The 15,822-nt window shown below is 51.6% G+C and overlaps 2 protein-coding genes across 6 annotated transcripts in view; both read left to right on the forward strand.

The window, feature by feature from the left end:
- ARPC2 (actin related protein 2/3 complex subunit 2) overlaps positions 1-6,007 on the forward strand; it is a 36,844-nt gene extending 30,837 nt beyond the window's left edge. The window contains exons 9-11 of the mRNA XM_003818606.5: positions 1,037-1,137; positions 1,494-1,594; positions 5,549-6,007. Of these exons, the coding sequence (XP_003818654.1) occupies positions 1,037-1,137; positions 1,494-1,594; positions 5,549-5,573 (227 nt within the window). The 3' untranslated portion in view covers positions 5,574-6,007. The remainder of the gene's footprint in view (positions 1-1,036; positions 1,138-1,493; positions 1,595-5,548) is intronic.
- A 3,043-nt stretch (positions 6,008-9,050) lies between these two features.
- On the forward strand, positions 9,051-15,599 carry GPBAR1 (G protein-coupled bile acid receptor 1). Of its 5 annotated transcripts, XM_055109084.2 has the most exons (5): positions 9,051-9,232; positions 10,496-10,894; positions 11,809-11,893; positions 12,188-12,506; positions 13,770-15,599. In XM_055109084.2, the coding sequence occupies exon 5, from the start codon at positions 14,436-14,438 to the stop codon at positions 15,426-15,428; it is 993 nt and encodes a 330-aa protein (XP_054965059.1). In that variant the 5' UTR covers positions 9,051-9,232; positions 10,496-10,894; positions 11,809-11,893; positions 12,188-12,506; positions 13,770-14,435; the 3' UTR covers positions 15,429-15,599. The 5 variants fall into 5 exon arrangements, with proteins under 5 accessions (XP_054965059.1, XP_054965060.1, XP_054965058.1 ...); XM_055109085.2 differs by lacking the exon at positions 10,496-10,894 and having other exon boundaries at positions 9,067-9,232; positions 11,728-11,893; XM_055109083.2 differs by lacking the exons at positions 9,051-9,232; positions 12,188-12,506 and having other exon boundaries at positions 9,296-11,893.
- The last annotated feature ends 223 nt before the right edge of the window (positions 15,600-15,822 follow it).

The following is a 15,822-nucleotide window of genomic DNA, read 5'->3' on the forward strand; positions in this document are numbered from 1 at the left end:
TTTCATTTCAACAAAAACTTCAGACAACTGACGGGATTTTGCAGATAATGAGTAGAGGAGGTGCAGCAGGTAAAAACGATTCCAGAAAACCAGGGCAAGAGGGGCATGCAGGCCTGCTGTAGTGCAAAGGACTTTGTGATGAGCACACAGGTCTTTTTTTGAGATGGAGTCTTGCTCTGTCACTCAGGCTGGAGTGCAGTGGCACCATCTTGGCTCACTGCAACCTCCACCTCCCGGGTTTAAGCGATTCTCCTGCCTCAGCCTCCTAAGTAGCTGAGATTACAGGCACACGCCATCACATATGGCTAATTTTTATATTTTTAGTAGAGATGGGGTTTCACCATGTTGGCCAGGCTGGTCTCAAAACTCCTGATCTCAGATGATCAGCCTGCGTCAGCCTCCCAAAGTGCTGGGATTACAGCCGTGAGCCACTGCGCCCAGCCTCACACAGGTCTTTAGGTGGCTGGTGTCACAGGGTGGACTTCAGTCAGGCCCAGTCAGAGCAGCTCCTCCTGCCTGGCCTATCATGAGGGTTCAGGTCCTTACACCTTATTGTCTGTTTTCACAGTGAGAATATGGGAAATTCTCTGGCATCTGTTTTCTGGGAAGGTTTACTCTATTTCAGCACCAAGGACCTAAGACAGGCAGCTGCATTTCCTAATCCTGATTCCTTAAGGTAAACTGTTACAGCCAGTTAGTGTGATCCTGGAGTGTGTCCGTCCAGCTGCAGGGGCAAGAGCTAGTACCTGTGTGGCAGACCGGAAATAGATTTCAAAATGCACAGCTGTAGAATGAAGGCCTAGGGTCAAGCCCTGTTTTTCATCATGGGCTCCTCCATTCACACTCGTTGACACTTTTCCTGGCCATGCTGTTTAACTTCCATGTCAAGAAAAAACCCTGACAAAGCCTGGTAATACTGACACAAGTGGAGTGTACTTAAGCAGAGAGGGAGTGATGTTCACTAGGCTGTTGTTCTTCCCCACCCTTTGGCATTTGTGTTGTGTCCTGACGCCTTGTTTGTGTCTTCCGCCTTCAGTGCTGTTCCCTCGTCACACCAATGCCAGTGCTCGAGACAACACCATCAACCTGATCCACACGTTCCGGGACTACCTGCACTACCACATCAAGTGCTCTAAGGTGAGGGGGGTGCCAGCTTCTCAGCCTCTATGCTCTGGGTCTTTTCCTCCACCAGAACTCCTGACAAAAAGTCATTCCATTAGTCTAGGCTGTGGATATTGACTCTTAGGTAGATAATTCTAGAGGCTTCAAGAAACCATGGTCTTTCTTCATCAAGCCACTGTCCCCCATCCCTCCCCATAGCAGAGATGAATATTTGTTTCCAGAATTGCTCACCTTCCTGCTTCCCTGCAGGGCCTGGGTCAATCCCAGGGTGTATGTTCCCAACCGCCCTTGATGACCTCTCTGATGAAAGACAGCAAAGCTGTCTTTCTAGACCATGACTGTGCTTTAGTACCTGTTATGTTTGTTCCCAGGCCTATATTCACACACGTATGCGGGCGAAAACGTCTGACTTCCTCAAGGTGCTGAACCGCGCACGCCCAGATGCCGAGAAAAAAGAAATGAAAACAATCACGTAAGTTAGGCAGCACCCCAGCGACCACCTTCCTCTCCTGAGTCACCGAGAAGGAAGCAGTGGGCGCTGGTGGCCTGGTCCTCCATGTATCTGGGCACTGGCTACATGTGAGGTCAGCAGGGCTAAGTAGATAAACCAAAGGTGGGATTCCATGTTCTCACTGCCATATAGGCCAGGATGGGTTTCCTTGTTTCCGTATCTTTGTGAGCTATGAGAATGGCAGCTAGGAAGTAAACAAAGTTTACCAAGAGACTGTTCTTTTTGGGCCTGAGTTATGAGGTCAGTCTTGTGCTTCTGGTGGTCTTTCTGGAGAGATGGAGTAAGTTGCTTAGGGACCTTTAATTGGGTAAATAGGCCTGAAACCACCCCACTAAGTGTTCTTTTTCCTGGTCCACTCTCAGCAGGAAGTTTGCATGCAGAGGAAGGTTCTCTTTATCAGGGATAGAATTGAGGAGAGCCCTGACGGGCGCTGTGGCTCACGCCTGTAATCCCAGCACTTTGGGAGGCTGAGACGGGTGGATCACAGGGTCAGGAGTTCAGGACCAGCCTGGCCAAGATGGTGAAACCCCATCTTTACTAAAAATACAAAAAAAATTAGCCGGTTGTGGTGGCAGGTGCCTGTAGTCCCAGCTACTCGGGAGGCTGAGGCAGAGAATTGCTTGAGCCCAGGAGGCAGAGGTCGCAGTGAGCCAAGATTGTGCCACTGCACTCCAGCCTGAGCGACAGAGTAAGACTTAGTCTCAAAAAAAAAAAAATTTTTGAGGAGAGCCCTAAATAGGGGTGTGGCTCTGCATGCAGGAAAGGCGAGCATGGCCTAGAGCCTAGAGAGTTCCATCTTTGTGAAAGGTGCCAGACCTTGGTTCTTCTGATGAAATTCAGGCAGTCCTGTCCTTAAGATAAGGTAATAGTGTTCATTTGCTGGCTTTTTTTTGTTTGTTTGTTTTTTGGTGGGGGTGTTGGGGGAGACAGAGTCTCACTCTGTCGCCCAGGCTGGAGTGCAGTGGCGCGATCTCAGCTCACTGCAGCCTCCGCCTCCCAACTAGCTGGGACTGCAGGTGCACGCCACCACGCCCGGCTAATTTTTTGTATTTTAGTAGAGATGGGGTTTCACCATGTTGCCCAGGCTGGTCTAGAACTCGTGAGCTCAGGCAATCCACCCACCTCGGCCTCCCATCTGCTGTCTTTTGTACCAGTTGAACTAAAAGTCTTGAGGTCATAAGCCTCCCTCACAGCCAGTGTATTTGCCAGCACCCCAGTACTGTTGTTGTTTTGTTTTGTTGTTTTGTTTTTGTTTTTTGTTTTTTGATACGGAGTTTCGCTCTTGAAGCACAGGCTGGAGTGCAGAGGCACAATCTTAGTTCCCTACGACCTCTGCCTCCTGGGTTCAAGCAATTCTTTTGCCTCAGCCTCCCAAGTAGCTGGGACTACAGGCGTGCGCCACTAAGCCCCACTAATTTATTTGTATTTTTAATAGAGACAGGGTTTCACCATTTGGCCAGGCTGGTCTTGAACTGCTGACCTCGTGATCCACCTACCTCAGCTTCCCAAAGTGTTGGGATTAAGGAGTGAGCCACCGCGCCCAGCCCAGTACTCTGTGATCCCCAGCCAGGCTCAAGCAATCCTCCCATCTCAACCCCCCAAGTAGCTGGGACCACAGGCATGCACCATCACAGCTGGCTGATTTTTGTATTTTTGTAGAGACGGGATTTCACCATGTTGTCCAGGTTGGTCTCGAACTCCTGGACTCAAGTGATCCTCCCACCTCAGCCTCCCAAAGTGTTGGGATAACAGACATGAGCCACCACACCTGGCCCAGCACTCAGTACTCTTGAGGCAAAGTTTTAATGGGTGTGGTACGCCTAGGGCTTTACACTCTCTCTCTTGCATTTGAGGGCTCTTCTACCAAGTTAGTTTCTGCTGCCATTTGAAAGGATGAGAAAGAGATCAAGGACTTGAGCAGTAGGTGAGGGTTTTCAGACATTGTCAAAAAGCAGTTTAAGGCCAGGTGCGGTGGCTCACGCTTGTAATCCCAGCACTTTGGGAGGCCGAGGCGGGCGGATCACCTGAGGTCAGGAGTTGGAGACCTCCAGCCTGACCAACATGGAGAAACCCCATCTCTACTAAAAATACGAAATTAGCTAGGCATGGTAGTGCATGCCTGTAATCCCAGCTACTCTGGAGGCTGAGGCAGGAGAATCACTTGAACCTGGGAGGCAGAGGTTGCGGTGAGCTAAGATCGCACCATTGCACTCCAGCCTGAGCAACAAGAGCGAAACTCCATCTCAAAAAAAAAAAAAAGCACTTTTTAAGTCACCCCGACTTCTTTAGGCAAAGGCCTGTCTCTGTAGCAGCTCAGAGAGGAGTGTCCAAATGCCATGCAATGAAATGGCAGCATCGTTTCTTTTCTGCAGCTTCTTGGGCAGATCTTTAAATGGGCAAAGTGACCAACAAGGTGGGTGGGCAGGTGAGAGGATGTGCTTGCTGCCTCTCCAGAACCTGGTCTCCATCCTGGTGTCTACATTTTCCCCTTTCCCTGCTTGCTCTACACAGGAGTACTTTTCTCACCAGGTACTTGTTTGGTGACCTGGAGTGTGAGGCAGTGAATTTCATGCTGCTTTCAGGGCCCAGTAGACAGGCAGTTCAGTAGAGGCCAAGAGGTAAACTGGCAGCCAGGTACAGTGAGAGGGAAGCCTGACCTGGCAGCCTGTGATAACCGGACTGGAAGACTGGGCATCATAATAGTCTCATGGCTGCCAGCATCACCTTTGGCACTGGTAGCTGCTTGTGCATCCAGGAGGAAGGCCTGTCAGGCAGCTGCTGCCCGATTCCACAGCCAGCAGGCAGTCTTGGGAGTCCCTGCCCAGTGAGTGCAGTTGTATAGCGGGCAGGGATAGCTCCCTGTCCTGGTGAGAGACCCAGGAAGGGATGAATCCTTGAAATGAACAGACTGTTCATAAGCCTCCTCTCTGGGACTTAGAAAGAGCAACTTTGCCTTCTTCTGTGCTGCAGCTTCTCTTTGGCAGAGTTGGGCCCCAGAAAGGAGAAGCAGGAGACAAACAGCTGCATCCACCCTGAAAACCAGATGATGTTACTAATGGTGGGTAGGAGTTAAGTGACTCAGCTGTGGGCAGAAGCCAGGAACCCTTGATGGGCCGCCCAGAATTGAACACTCAGGAGCTTTTCATTTGGAGAGAAGGATAATAAGGTGTAGCTTCATTTTGGAATAAGCGATACATCCAAGGCAGGGAAAATCTAGAGCCCATGTTTTTGCCCTGATTTCCCATAGTTCTCAGCTCTAGCTTCCAGGCTGCTTTCCCAGATACTGTTAGGTACCAGTTAGAGGCTCTGTCCTTGAGAACCGCCTAGCCCATCTGGAGAAATACTGGGTGGAACAGGACACCACAATTCAGGAGCCTCGAACCAGGCAGGTGTTGTATAAGCCAGAGGAGGAGTCACCACGTGATAGCAGAAATACCTTTAGCCTTGGAAGTTCTGAGGATTGCTCTGAACCAGCCACCTGCCTTCATGGTGAGAGATAAAGGAGCTGCTATCTGGGAGCCCTGAGAGGTATACACTGTGTAGGAGGAGCTGACAAATGAGGTAGTACTAAGAAGACGGTTGAGCCTTGTCGGAAATTCAGGTACGTCTAGGCCATCCAGAAATTGTGAACAAGTGATTCTTCTATCTAACTTGGTACGTTGAATGTCCTTGTGGGCTTAACACTGATATTCCGGGGCATCCAAAGTATCCAATAGGAAGGAAGAGCTGGTGAAACCATTCTGTGAAAGCCAGATTTTAGCCGATATCCTGTGGTTGCAGTGCCTCTGCTTAAGGAATCTAGCCCTTTCCACCTCTCGTTTGGTGTTTCTTTGGGATCCCATCTAGTCTAGGAGTGTGGGGTGGGAGGAAAGGGCAGCCAGAAACTGACCTTCGCACTTATCTCTCCTTTTGAAGGGGGAAGACGTTTTCATCCCGCTAATCTTGGGAATAAGAGGAGGAAGCGGCTGGCAACTGAAGGCTGGAACACTTGCTACTGGATAATCGTAGCTTTTAATGTTGCACCTCTTCAGGTTCTTAAGGGATTCTCCGTTTTGGTTCCATTTTGTACACGTTTGGAAAATAATCTGCAGAAACGAGCTGTGCTTGCAAAGACTTCATAGTTCCCAAGAATTAAAAAAAAAAAAAAAAAGAATTCCACTTGATCAACTTAATTCCTTTTCTTTATCTTCCCTCCCTCACTTCCCTTTTCTCCCACCCTCTTTTCCAAGCTGTTTCGCTTTGCAATATATCACTGGTAATGAGTTGCAGGATAATGCAGTCTTAACTTGTTTTCTCCTAAGTATTTGAGTTCAAAACTCCTGTATCTAAAGAAATACGGTTGGGGTCATTAATAAAGAAAATCTTTCTATCTTACATGAGAATTTGCTGGGTTTCTGGACTGCGAGTCCAAAGTGAGAAGAGAAGGAAGGAAGAAGGATAGACCTATACTACCCTTGAACCTGCAAACCTAAGCTGGGAAGCCCTAGTTTCAGGAGCCCATCAGGTTTAGATCCTCACCTTCCCTAGAGGAGAGAATGGCTGGCCAGTGAGCTATATTTAAACTTTTTTTTTTCCCCCTGAGAGACAGGGTCATTACCTCCTGGGCTCAGGTGATCCTCCCACCTCAGCCTCCCAAATAGCTGGGATTACAGGTGCATACCACTATGCCTGGCTAATTTTTTGTATTTTTAGTAGAGATGAGGTTTCGCCATCTTGCCCAGGCTGGTCTCAAACTCCTGGACTCAGGCAGTTTGCTTGCTTCAGCCTCTCAAAGTGCTGGGATTATAGGCATGAGCTATGGAACCCAGCGAGCTATTAATACAAACTTACATGCTTCCTTATAAAGCTTGGTCCCTGAGACTCTGTGGCTGCTCCTGAAGCTCCCTGGACAATGACAAGAAATTAAAGGGTTTTCTGGTTTATCTTTTTATTGTGAATAATGTGTGGAATTTCCCAAAATGTGTTCCTTAGTGTGTGGTCCTGCAGGACATTGATGAGTATTCAGGTGTGGGTCTGATGCAGACTAATTGGCCACAGTTTGTCTTTCTCACATGGCAGCCCAAAAGACTGCTCTCAGGGAGAGCAGTTGTCAAAAACAGTACGGAGCCTAGTAGAGCAGCTGTCCCCCAGCAGGACTCTGGTCCCTGAAATGAAATTGCTTCAGAAAGTTTGCTTGGTGTAAGGAATTAAGAGGAGAATTTTAGGGGCACCTGCAACGGTCTGATGGTCATTCTAATGGTTTCTGCCTTCCATCTATGGCAGTGTTTCATACTGGCTTGGGACCCATTAATTGTGGTGTGACTATATCACAACAAGCATTTTTGTTTTCTAAACTTTTGATTTTGAGATAACTGTAGATTTAAATACGGTTGTAAGAAACAATACAGAGAGATCCTGTATACCTTCCACTTGGTTCCCCCACCATGCTAACATCTTGTATAATTGTAGTATAACATCACAGCCAAGAAAAAGTCGTTAGTATAGTCCACACACCTTCTTCAGATTTGGCCGGATTTACGTGCACTGTATGAGATGTACATCTGTGCATTTTTATCATATGTGTAGCTTTGTGTGACACCAGCATTTTTAAGCAATTGAATAGTATCAGTGCATTACATCTGTTAAGGGTAAGTGTTGATGTGGAAACGTATTTTAGTTACATATGCACATCATGACTGGATTGTAGAAATGTCTCTTGACTGTGAGTCACAGTGGAGAATTTTGAAAACCACAGGTCGTTCAGTCATCAGACTTGATTTTATTTCACTAAAATGGGCTGCTAGAGAGCTCAAGGTACTCTGATTTCTAATTGGCTGCTCAGGGTGCCCCTGACCACTTACTTCTGGTACTTGGAAAACCTAGATTAATTGGATATATTGACAGCAACATATGCATTCTCTACCCCATGAGTTATTTAAGGGGTTTTCAAGTGTAATTTTGACTAGAAGCAGTTTTTGCTCTTTTTTAATTTTAATTTTAGTTTTTAGAGACAGGGTCTCACTGTGTTGCCGAGGCTGTACTCAAGCTCCTGACCTCCGGAGTAGCTGGAACTACAGGCACCTGCCACCATGTCCAGCTGAGTTTTTGCTTTCTTCCTTAGTAGAACATAACTAATGTTGGAGCTCACTGTACTCTCTTGCCAGTAGTAGGAATCCGATTTCTGGTAAGTACTGTAGGTGACAGAACCAAGGTTGCTTAGAAGATACGGAGTTAGGAGAAAAACGAAAAGGCATAAATATTTTCTACAGCAGTAAATCCTAAGGAAGTAACTAGCTCCAAGACACTGTCAACATTAAAAATCCATAGTGCAGGCTGAGCACAGTGGCTCACACCTGTAATCGTAGCACTTTGTGAGGATGAGGAAGGAGGATTGCTTGATCCCAGGAGTTTGAGACCAGCCTGGGTAACGGTGAGACTCCTTCTCCATCTCTATAAAAAAAATAAATCTGGCTGGGCACGGTGGCTCACGCCTGTAATCCCAGCACTTTGGGAGGCCAAGGCGGGTGGATCACCTGAGGTCAGGTGTTTGAGACCAGCCTGGCCAACATGGTGAAACCCCATCTCTACTAAAAAAAATTAGCTGGGCATGGTGGCGGGTGCCTGTAATCCCAGCTACTCGGGAGGCAGAGGCAGGAGAATCACTTGAACCCAGGAGGCGGAGGTTGCAGTGAGCCAAGATATGCCATTGCACTCCAGCCTGGGCAACAAGAGCGAAACTCTGTCTCAAAAATAAATAAATGTGTAGTGCAGCCTGGACAACATGGCAAGACCCTGCCTCTACAAAAAATAAAAATCAGCTGGATGTGGTGGTGCATGCCTGTGGTCCCAGCTACTCAAGAGGCTGAGGCAGGAGGATTGCTTGAGCCCTGAAGGTCAAGGCTGCAATGAGCTGTGTCGTGCCACTCCACTCCAGCCTGGGCAACAGAGTGAGACCCTGTCCCAGAAAAAAAGAAAAATCCATACTGGTGTAAACCCGTATCCAGATTGACTCTTCTCTTAACAAGGACACACTTGGCGTTAGTATGGATCTAGCCTCAAAGACCCTCGTCACAGATGAAGCAGCCCATCGTGACCAGTCGAGGCCTTAGGACCGCAGGAGGAATGTCTCAGGATGAGGGTCAAGCACACTGAGGGTGTGGGCTGGAAAAAAGGGATCTAGTTGTTTCTTCCTAGTCTCGGGAAGCCAGTGCCCCAAGGGTTCACACCTGGTAAGTGTAGGCGTCCTTGGATATGGGCTGTAGAGGAACAGTTTGAATCCAGGTGCCGCCATCTAATAGCTGTGTGACAGCAAATTTCTTAATCTGAGCCCTGGTAGCCTCATTTAAATTGGACATAATTCCACCTACCTGAGGATTTGTAAAAGGAAAAGAGAATGTCTGTTACATCATAAGCATTATGATGCCTGTAATTATAATGTCAATGAATCTTAGTTCCCTTTATACACTCAAGGGGATCAGAAGTGACAGGCTGTTGCCCCAGCAAAGTCCCACAGAAGCCAACCCTCATTCGGTGCTTGGGGTTTCCCAGGCTTTCCCCAAGGTAGTTGGTATTTTGGTATTTTCCCCTGCTTAAGTGGCCCTTACTGCCGGGGCCAGGCAGGTAAGAATCTCCATGTCTGGAAAAAGTGGAACCTGGGGCAAGCTGCAAGCTAAGAATAAGGAGCTTGGCAGGAAAGACGCTAAGAGTCTAACAGGAAGTGGAAGGGTGGACTTGGAGGGGGAATTGAAACCAAGAAAAGGAAATAGCCCTAGCTGCTGCCTCAGCCTTCTTGAGGGGAGCTGATACTTGGAGTTGGTTGCCGTTAAGTTACCCTCATTTGGAGTAGTACTGATGAGTGCTCGACCGGAACCTGGGTCTATTCTGGTGGCGATTTTGAGTTCAAGCAATGCTGCCCCCTACTGGGGGTTGCTAAAAGCACTGCCGTTTGTGTGGGAAGGGGGTGTTGGTTCTTTTTGGTTTTGGGTTGGTTGGTTTGGTTGGTTGGTTGGTTGGTTGGTTGGTTGGTTGGTTGGTTGGTTGGTTTTGAGACAGAGTCTCACTCTTCGCCCAGGCTGGAGTGCAGTGGTGCGATCTTGGCTCACTGCAACCTCCGCTTCCCGGGTTCAAGCAATTATCCTGCCTCAGCCTCCGGAGTACCTGGGACCACAGGTGTGCACCGCCACACCCAGCTAATTTTGTATTTTTAGTAGAGGCGGGGTTTTTCCATATTGGCCAGGCTGGTCTCGAACTCCTGACAGGTGATCCACCCACCTTGGCCTCCCAAAGTGCTGGGAATACAGGCGTGAGCCACTGTGCCCAGCCCACCCTACCCCTTTTTTTTTTTTTTTTTTTTTTTTAACAGATGAGCGAATTAAAAGGTTAGGCGGTTTTTTTTTTGTTTTGTTTTGTTTTTTAAATTGGAGACGGAGTCTTGCTCTGTTGTGCAGTGGCGCAATCTCGGCTCACTGCAACCTCCACCTCTTGGATTCAAGCGATTCTCCTGCCTCAGCCTCCTGAGCAGCTAGGATTACAGGTGCCCACCACCACACCTGGCTAATTTTCGTATTTTTAGTAGAGATGGGGTTTCACCATGTTGGCCAGACTGCTCTCAAACTCCTGACCTCAGGTGATCTGTCCACCTCGGCCTCCCAAAGTGCTGGGATTACAAGGATGAACCACCGTGCCTGGCTCTGATTTTTTTTAATCATCTTTATTTTGAGGCAGGGTCTCACTCTGTCGCCCAGGCTGCAGTGCAGTGGTGCCATGAAGGCTCACGGCAGCCTCGACCTCCTGGACTCGAGCAATCTTCCCACCTCAGCCTCCTGAGTAGCTGGAACCACACAACATGTACCACTGTGCCCAGCTAATCTTTATTTTTTGTAGAGACGGAGTCTCACCACGTTGCCCAGGCCTCAGCCTCTTAAAGTGCTAGGATTACAGGCATTGAGTGTGAAGTGTTGAACAGCAGCTCAGGGAGGCCAACCAGGGTCCAGCAAACCCCGTCCCTGCTGCCTCCATTGGTCCAGAGCTGGTACCCGCAGCCAGCATGACACTCATCCAGTCCCAGACATTGTGGGTCAACAGAGAGAAATTCAGATAGCTAAGAGAATGGAAGCGGACAAAGGAGGCACAGGAGGATTCCGTGCCAGAGTCTGGATTGGTCACCCCCATTCAGGCTCTGCCTGAGGAAAGGAGAATGGGGTCCGGGCACAGTCAGCTGGATGGAGCGTCTGAAGACGGCTTGCACCAGAGCCCTCCATGGCTGAAGGGAGAAGCTAGGGGGTGAGTCAGCCCCAGGGCTTGATGGAACAGACAGGAGCTAGATGATCTAGGAAGGGAGAAACGAGGCTGAGCAGGAGACAGCCCAGGCTCCCTGGCTGCCACCGCCTAATCTGTCCCCCTTCACACACATCCCACACACAGTGTTTAGACAGAGCAGCAGAGAAGAAACAGACATCCTGGATCCCACAGGGAGCAGGCTGGGGCTGGGAACAGGAGGTCTGTTTATTCCTGGCAGTCACATATCAGAAGGGTCCCACACCCACTTCTGTCCAGGCCCCAGGCTGAACCCTCCCAGAGCCTGTGACTTCTGCCCGACCAGATCTCGTGGTTCTGAGGACCGGCCCTGGAACCCTGCGTCCTTCCGACCCACCAGCTCCCTCGAGGATGGATTTGAGGCTGGATGCTTTCCTCTTCCCACTTTCTGTCCCAACAGAAGTCCCTCCTCTCCAGGATCCCTGACTGGCTGTGCAGAGCTGGCACAGCCACACTCCACGGGCTTCCAGCCCTTCAGGCCCAGCTCTCCCAGAGAGCACCAAAGTCCCTTTGCTCCATTTACTTGCACTCTTCGGCCAGCAAGTGTTTCCTAATGTCTCACCCCCAGTCCCAGCTTTCCTGCTGCAATTTCTGCCTGTTCCCTCCCATTTCAGGCCTTAAGGGAGTGTGGCTGGGCTTCTCTCCTCCCCCTCACTCCAAAGCCGCACTTGATACAAGGTGGAAATCAAGGCACCACTTCTGGCTTCCCAGCCTTGAACTTGCCCTTCCCTCTCAATGTACCTGGTTTCCTCAGCTTCCCTGTGCAGCAACAGTGTCACTCCCCTCTTGCTTTTCCCAAGCTCCCCATGTGCCCCTCTCAGCAGATCTGTCTTAGAGGGGCCAGGTGCAGAGAAAGGCAGAAATCCTAATAATGTTCCCAGCGATCGCTGCCTGTCGCGGAGTGCTGAAGGGCCAAGTGTTGATCTGAGTCCTTATCACACGGGACTTCATTTAGTCTCACAATAGGTGAGTACAACTATGGGCCCCATTTGACAGATGAGGAAACTAAGGCAAGAGAACTTTAGTCATTTGCCCAAGTTCACTGGCTTTTTTAAAAAAGGATCCAGACAGCTCTGATTCCAGCGCCAGCTCATGCCTCTTCATCATGGGGGAGGAAAGAGAGGGAGCCATTTGTTGGGGCAAACCCCCACCCATCAAGGGCCATGCACTGGGGTATATGCCGCCATATGTGTTATCCTGTGATATTCCCCACCAGGACCTTAATTAGAGGTGGTTTTTCTTGTTCCCATTTTAACACAGGCAAAAACCGAGGCCCAGTAGTACCTTACCCACGGTCACATCCCCAGAGCCATTTGTCCCTCATAGTTCAGAACTTGACTCAGAAAGCAGTTGAGAAAAGTATGGAATGACCCCAGATTCAGGAAGGCAAGTCTGGCCTTAGAAACTGAAAGGCCCATCAGGTGATGGGATGGGGGAGTGAAGATCCTCAGGCCCCAAACACCCGCCACTGCCACCATCACACACGGAAGTGTGGAGGGAGCCTGGTGTGCTGTCAGCTGGCTGGCCAGTCCAGGGGCTTAAATGTAAATGCATCAGCTGAGGCGGGAAGTCGGGAGGGGTAAGTCAATCATTATTATTCATTAACTGGAATGCATTTCTCAGATTACTCTGAGCTGGAGTAGGGAAACTGCCACCTAGGTGGCAGGGGGAGAGGGGAACTGGGTGGGAGGGGGAGGCAGGCCTCCCAGTTGCTGCAGTTCGGAATATGTCAGGTCCCACCCTCCCAGAGGCGGGGCCGGGGCTGAGTCCTGCCAGCCTCATTTCTCTATCCCTCTGAGAACCCAGACAGGGGCAGAGCCTGGGTAGGAGAGCCTGGCCCCGCTGTCCCCACTGGGTGGAGACACCATGCACTTGGTCCACTTGTGCTCTTCAGCCAGGACACCAGACATGGTCCAAACCCCTGCAGGGCTGGCTGCAGCAACTCCCTGACACTCAGGAAGGCCCAGGCTGGGCAGGCAATACCTGCTCCCAACAGCCATGTGAGTAGCTACTCCCCCAAACCCCCAAACCCCAGATCCTGGAGAGGCTACTACACCCAGCCCAAGCCACCAGACCGTCGAGGGTGTGCAGGTGGTACAGCCTGCACCCTGCTGGGAAATCACCCCTGGGGGCTGCTCCCTGCCTTTGTCACTGTTCTAGTGGAGGTGGGTTGGGGGGAATCATTCCGATTAGGGCTGGGAGCTCCAGCTCAGGCCAGGTTTGGGGTAATGGACCCTGAGTCTCACGGGGCTTAAGAGAGTTGATGATGCCCTGGGAAAGGGAACAGAAACTGCAAGGCCTCTAGAGAGGAAAAGACATCCTGGGTGGAGGGCACTGGAAGAGATTGAGGAAGAGAAAATATGCTTAGGGGAGGGGAAAGGGGGCACAAGGCCTCGGAGGCCCAGGCTCAGGGTGCTGGGGGAACCTGGGAAGGAAGGGGAGCATCTTCCTTCCACTCAGCTCAGGGCAGCCATGGGGCCCTGATCCCCTGTCCTGGAGGAGGGGAGAGGTATGAATCCTTTCCTTATTGACTTGGATCCTAGCAACAGCAGCTGCTCCCCTGTTGACAGAAGCAGGAGTTCCCACAGGACCCAGGACCCCTCCCCCTGTCCCCAGGATGTGGCAGCAGAGCCATGACACTGGAGGACTGAGACCAGGGAATGACGGGAAGGACAGGGACAGATGAGAGCCACAGAGAAGCCAGACTCTGCCCAGACTCCTCTTCCCTCTCCTCTGGGCTCAGCCTCAGGCCTGGGGGTGTGGGGGAGTCCCTCTCCTTGCTGCTGGCATCTCCACGTTCACTGCCACACGTGCCCTCCAGCTGCTTCTCTCCTCCCTCCAGCTCCCAGGAAGGACCCTGTTGCTAGTGTGGAGCAAAGACGAGTCAAGTTTATGGGCTGGAAGTCCTACCCGGAGGCTGCTCATTGAGCTGTGATGGCTACAAGGACAGATGGGGGGAAGGGCGCAGGGTGCCCGAGACCTGGCCCGCTGGAGCCTGTCACCTAATGGCTGGCTGGAAGACCACTACACACCAGCCAGCCCTGGTCCATTCTTTCATTTAGAGGCCTCCCCGGTGGAGGCAGGGATACACAAAATGCTTTGGGGCTGGATGGGCCCGCCTTTCAGTCTAGACAAGAGACCTAAACACAGCTGCCCAGAAAAGGCAGATACCAGAAATGGATAAAGCTGGCTGGGTGGGGACTGTCCGAAGGGCAGCCAGCAGTGAGCTCCGGCTGGTTGCTACCACATAGGACATATGTGTTGCCAGACCTGAATTTTCAATAGAAACCAAAGATAGTTTTTTATATAAATGTTTAATTGGCAATTAATTGAAAAATGCTGTGTATCAGCGAACATGATACAGCCCACAGCCTGTGGGTCTGCGCCCCTGGATTAACATGCTGCCCTGCCAGGAAGACACGACCTGCAGCCCCATCCTAACTCTGGCCACCCCATCCTGCAGGCATGCCGGCTGCCGCTCCAGGACTCCCCTGTCCCCAGGACCAAGATGACGCCCAACAGCACTGGCGAGGTGCCCAGCCCCATTCCCAAGGGGGCTTTGGGGCTCTCCCTGGCCCTGGCAAGCCTCATCATCACCGCGAACCTGCTCCTAGCCCTGGGCATCGCCTGGGACCGCCGCCTGCGCAGCCCACCTGCTGGCTGCTTCTTCCTGAGCCTACTGCTGGCTGGGCTGCTCACGGGTCTGGCATTGCCCACGTTGCCAGGGCTGTGGAACCAGGGTCGCCGGGGTTACTGGTCCTGCCTCCTCGTCTACTTGGCTCCCAACTTCTCCTTCCTCTCCCTGCTTGCCAACCTCTTGCTGGTGCACAGGGAGCGCTACATGGCAGTCCTGAGGCCACTCCAGCCACCTGGGAGCATTCGGCTGGCCCTGCTCCTCACCTGGGCTGGTCCCCTGCTCTTTGCCAGTCTGCCCGCTCTGGGGTGGAACCACTGGACCCCTGGTGCCAACTGCAGCTCCCAGGCTATCTTCCCAGCCCCCTACCTGTACCTCGAAGTCTATGGGCTCCTGCTGCCCGCCGTGGGTGCTGCTGCCTTCCTCTCTGTCCGCGTGCTGGCCACTGCCCACCGCCAGCTGCAGGACATCTGCCGGCTGGAGCGGGCAGTGTGCCGCGATGAGCCCTCCGCCCTGGCCCGGGCCCTTACCTGGAGGCAGGCAAGGGCGCAGGCTGGAGCCATGCTGCTCTTCGGGCTGTGCTGGGGGCCCTACGTGGCCACACTGCTCCTCTCAGTCCTGGCCTATGAGCAGCGCCCGCCACTGGGGCCTGGGACACTGTTGTCCCTCCTCTCCCTGGGAAGTGCCAGTGCAGCGGCAGTGCCCGTGGCCATGGGGCTGGGCGATCAGCGCTACACAGCCCCCTGGAGGGCAGCCGCCCAAAGGTGCCTGCAGGGGCTGTGGGGAAGAGCCTCCCGGGACAGTCCCGGCCCCAGCATTGCCTACCACCCAAGCAGCCAAAGCAGTGTCGACCTGGACTTGAACTAAAGGAAGGGCCTCTGCTGACTCCTACCAGAGCATCCGTCCAGCTCAGCCATCCAGCCTGTCTCTACTGGGCCCCACTTCTCTGGATCAGAGACCCTGCCTCTGTTTGACCCCGCACTGACTGAATAAAGCTCCTCTGGCCGTTTATGATTATCTCATTCCATATCTCAGGGCGAGGCAGGAGGAAATGGCTCAACACACCAACAATAGAAAGAACCTACAGACATACGCGTGGATTAAGGCAGAGTCCGACTCGAGGCAGGCAAGAAGTGTCGTGCGCACAGACCACCCCTGGAGATGGGGAGCTGGCACATCTCAACATCCAGCCGATTCTGCGGGACAGCCTTGCCCTGACGGGGCCCTCGCTAGCTCCTCCTAGGGTCCAGCCATCACAAAA

The sequence above is a fragment of the Pan paniscus genome, chromosome 13 (assembly GCF_029289425.2).
Source record: "Pan paniscus chromosome 13, NHGRI_mPanPan1-v2.0_pri, whole genome shotgun sequence".
Taxonomy (NCBI): Eukaryota; Metazoa; Chordata; class Mammalia; order Primates; family Hominidae; genus Pan; species Pan paniscus.

Bases quoted from the DNA above. Each gene is read 5' to 3' on its own strand.
- GPBAR1 (XM_055109084.2), top strand. From the start codon at position 14,436: ATGACGCCCAACAGCACTGGCGAGGTGCCCAGCCCCATTCCCAAGGGG.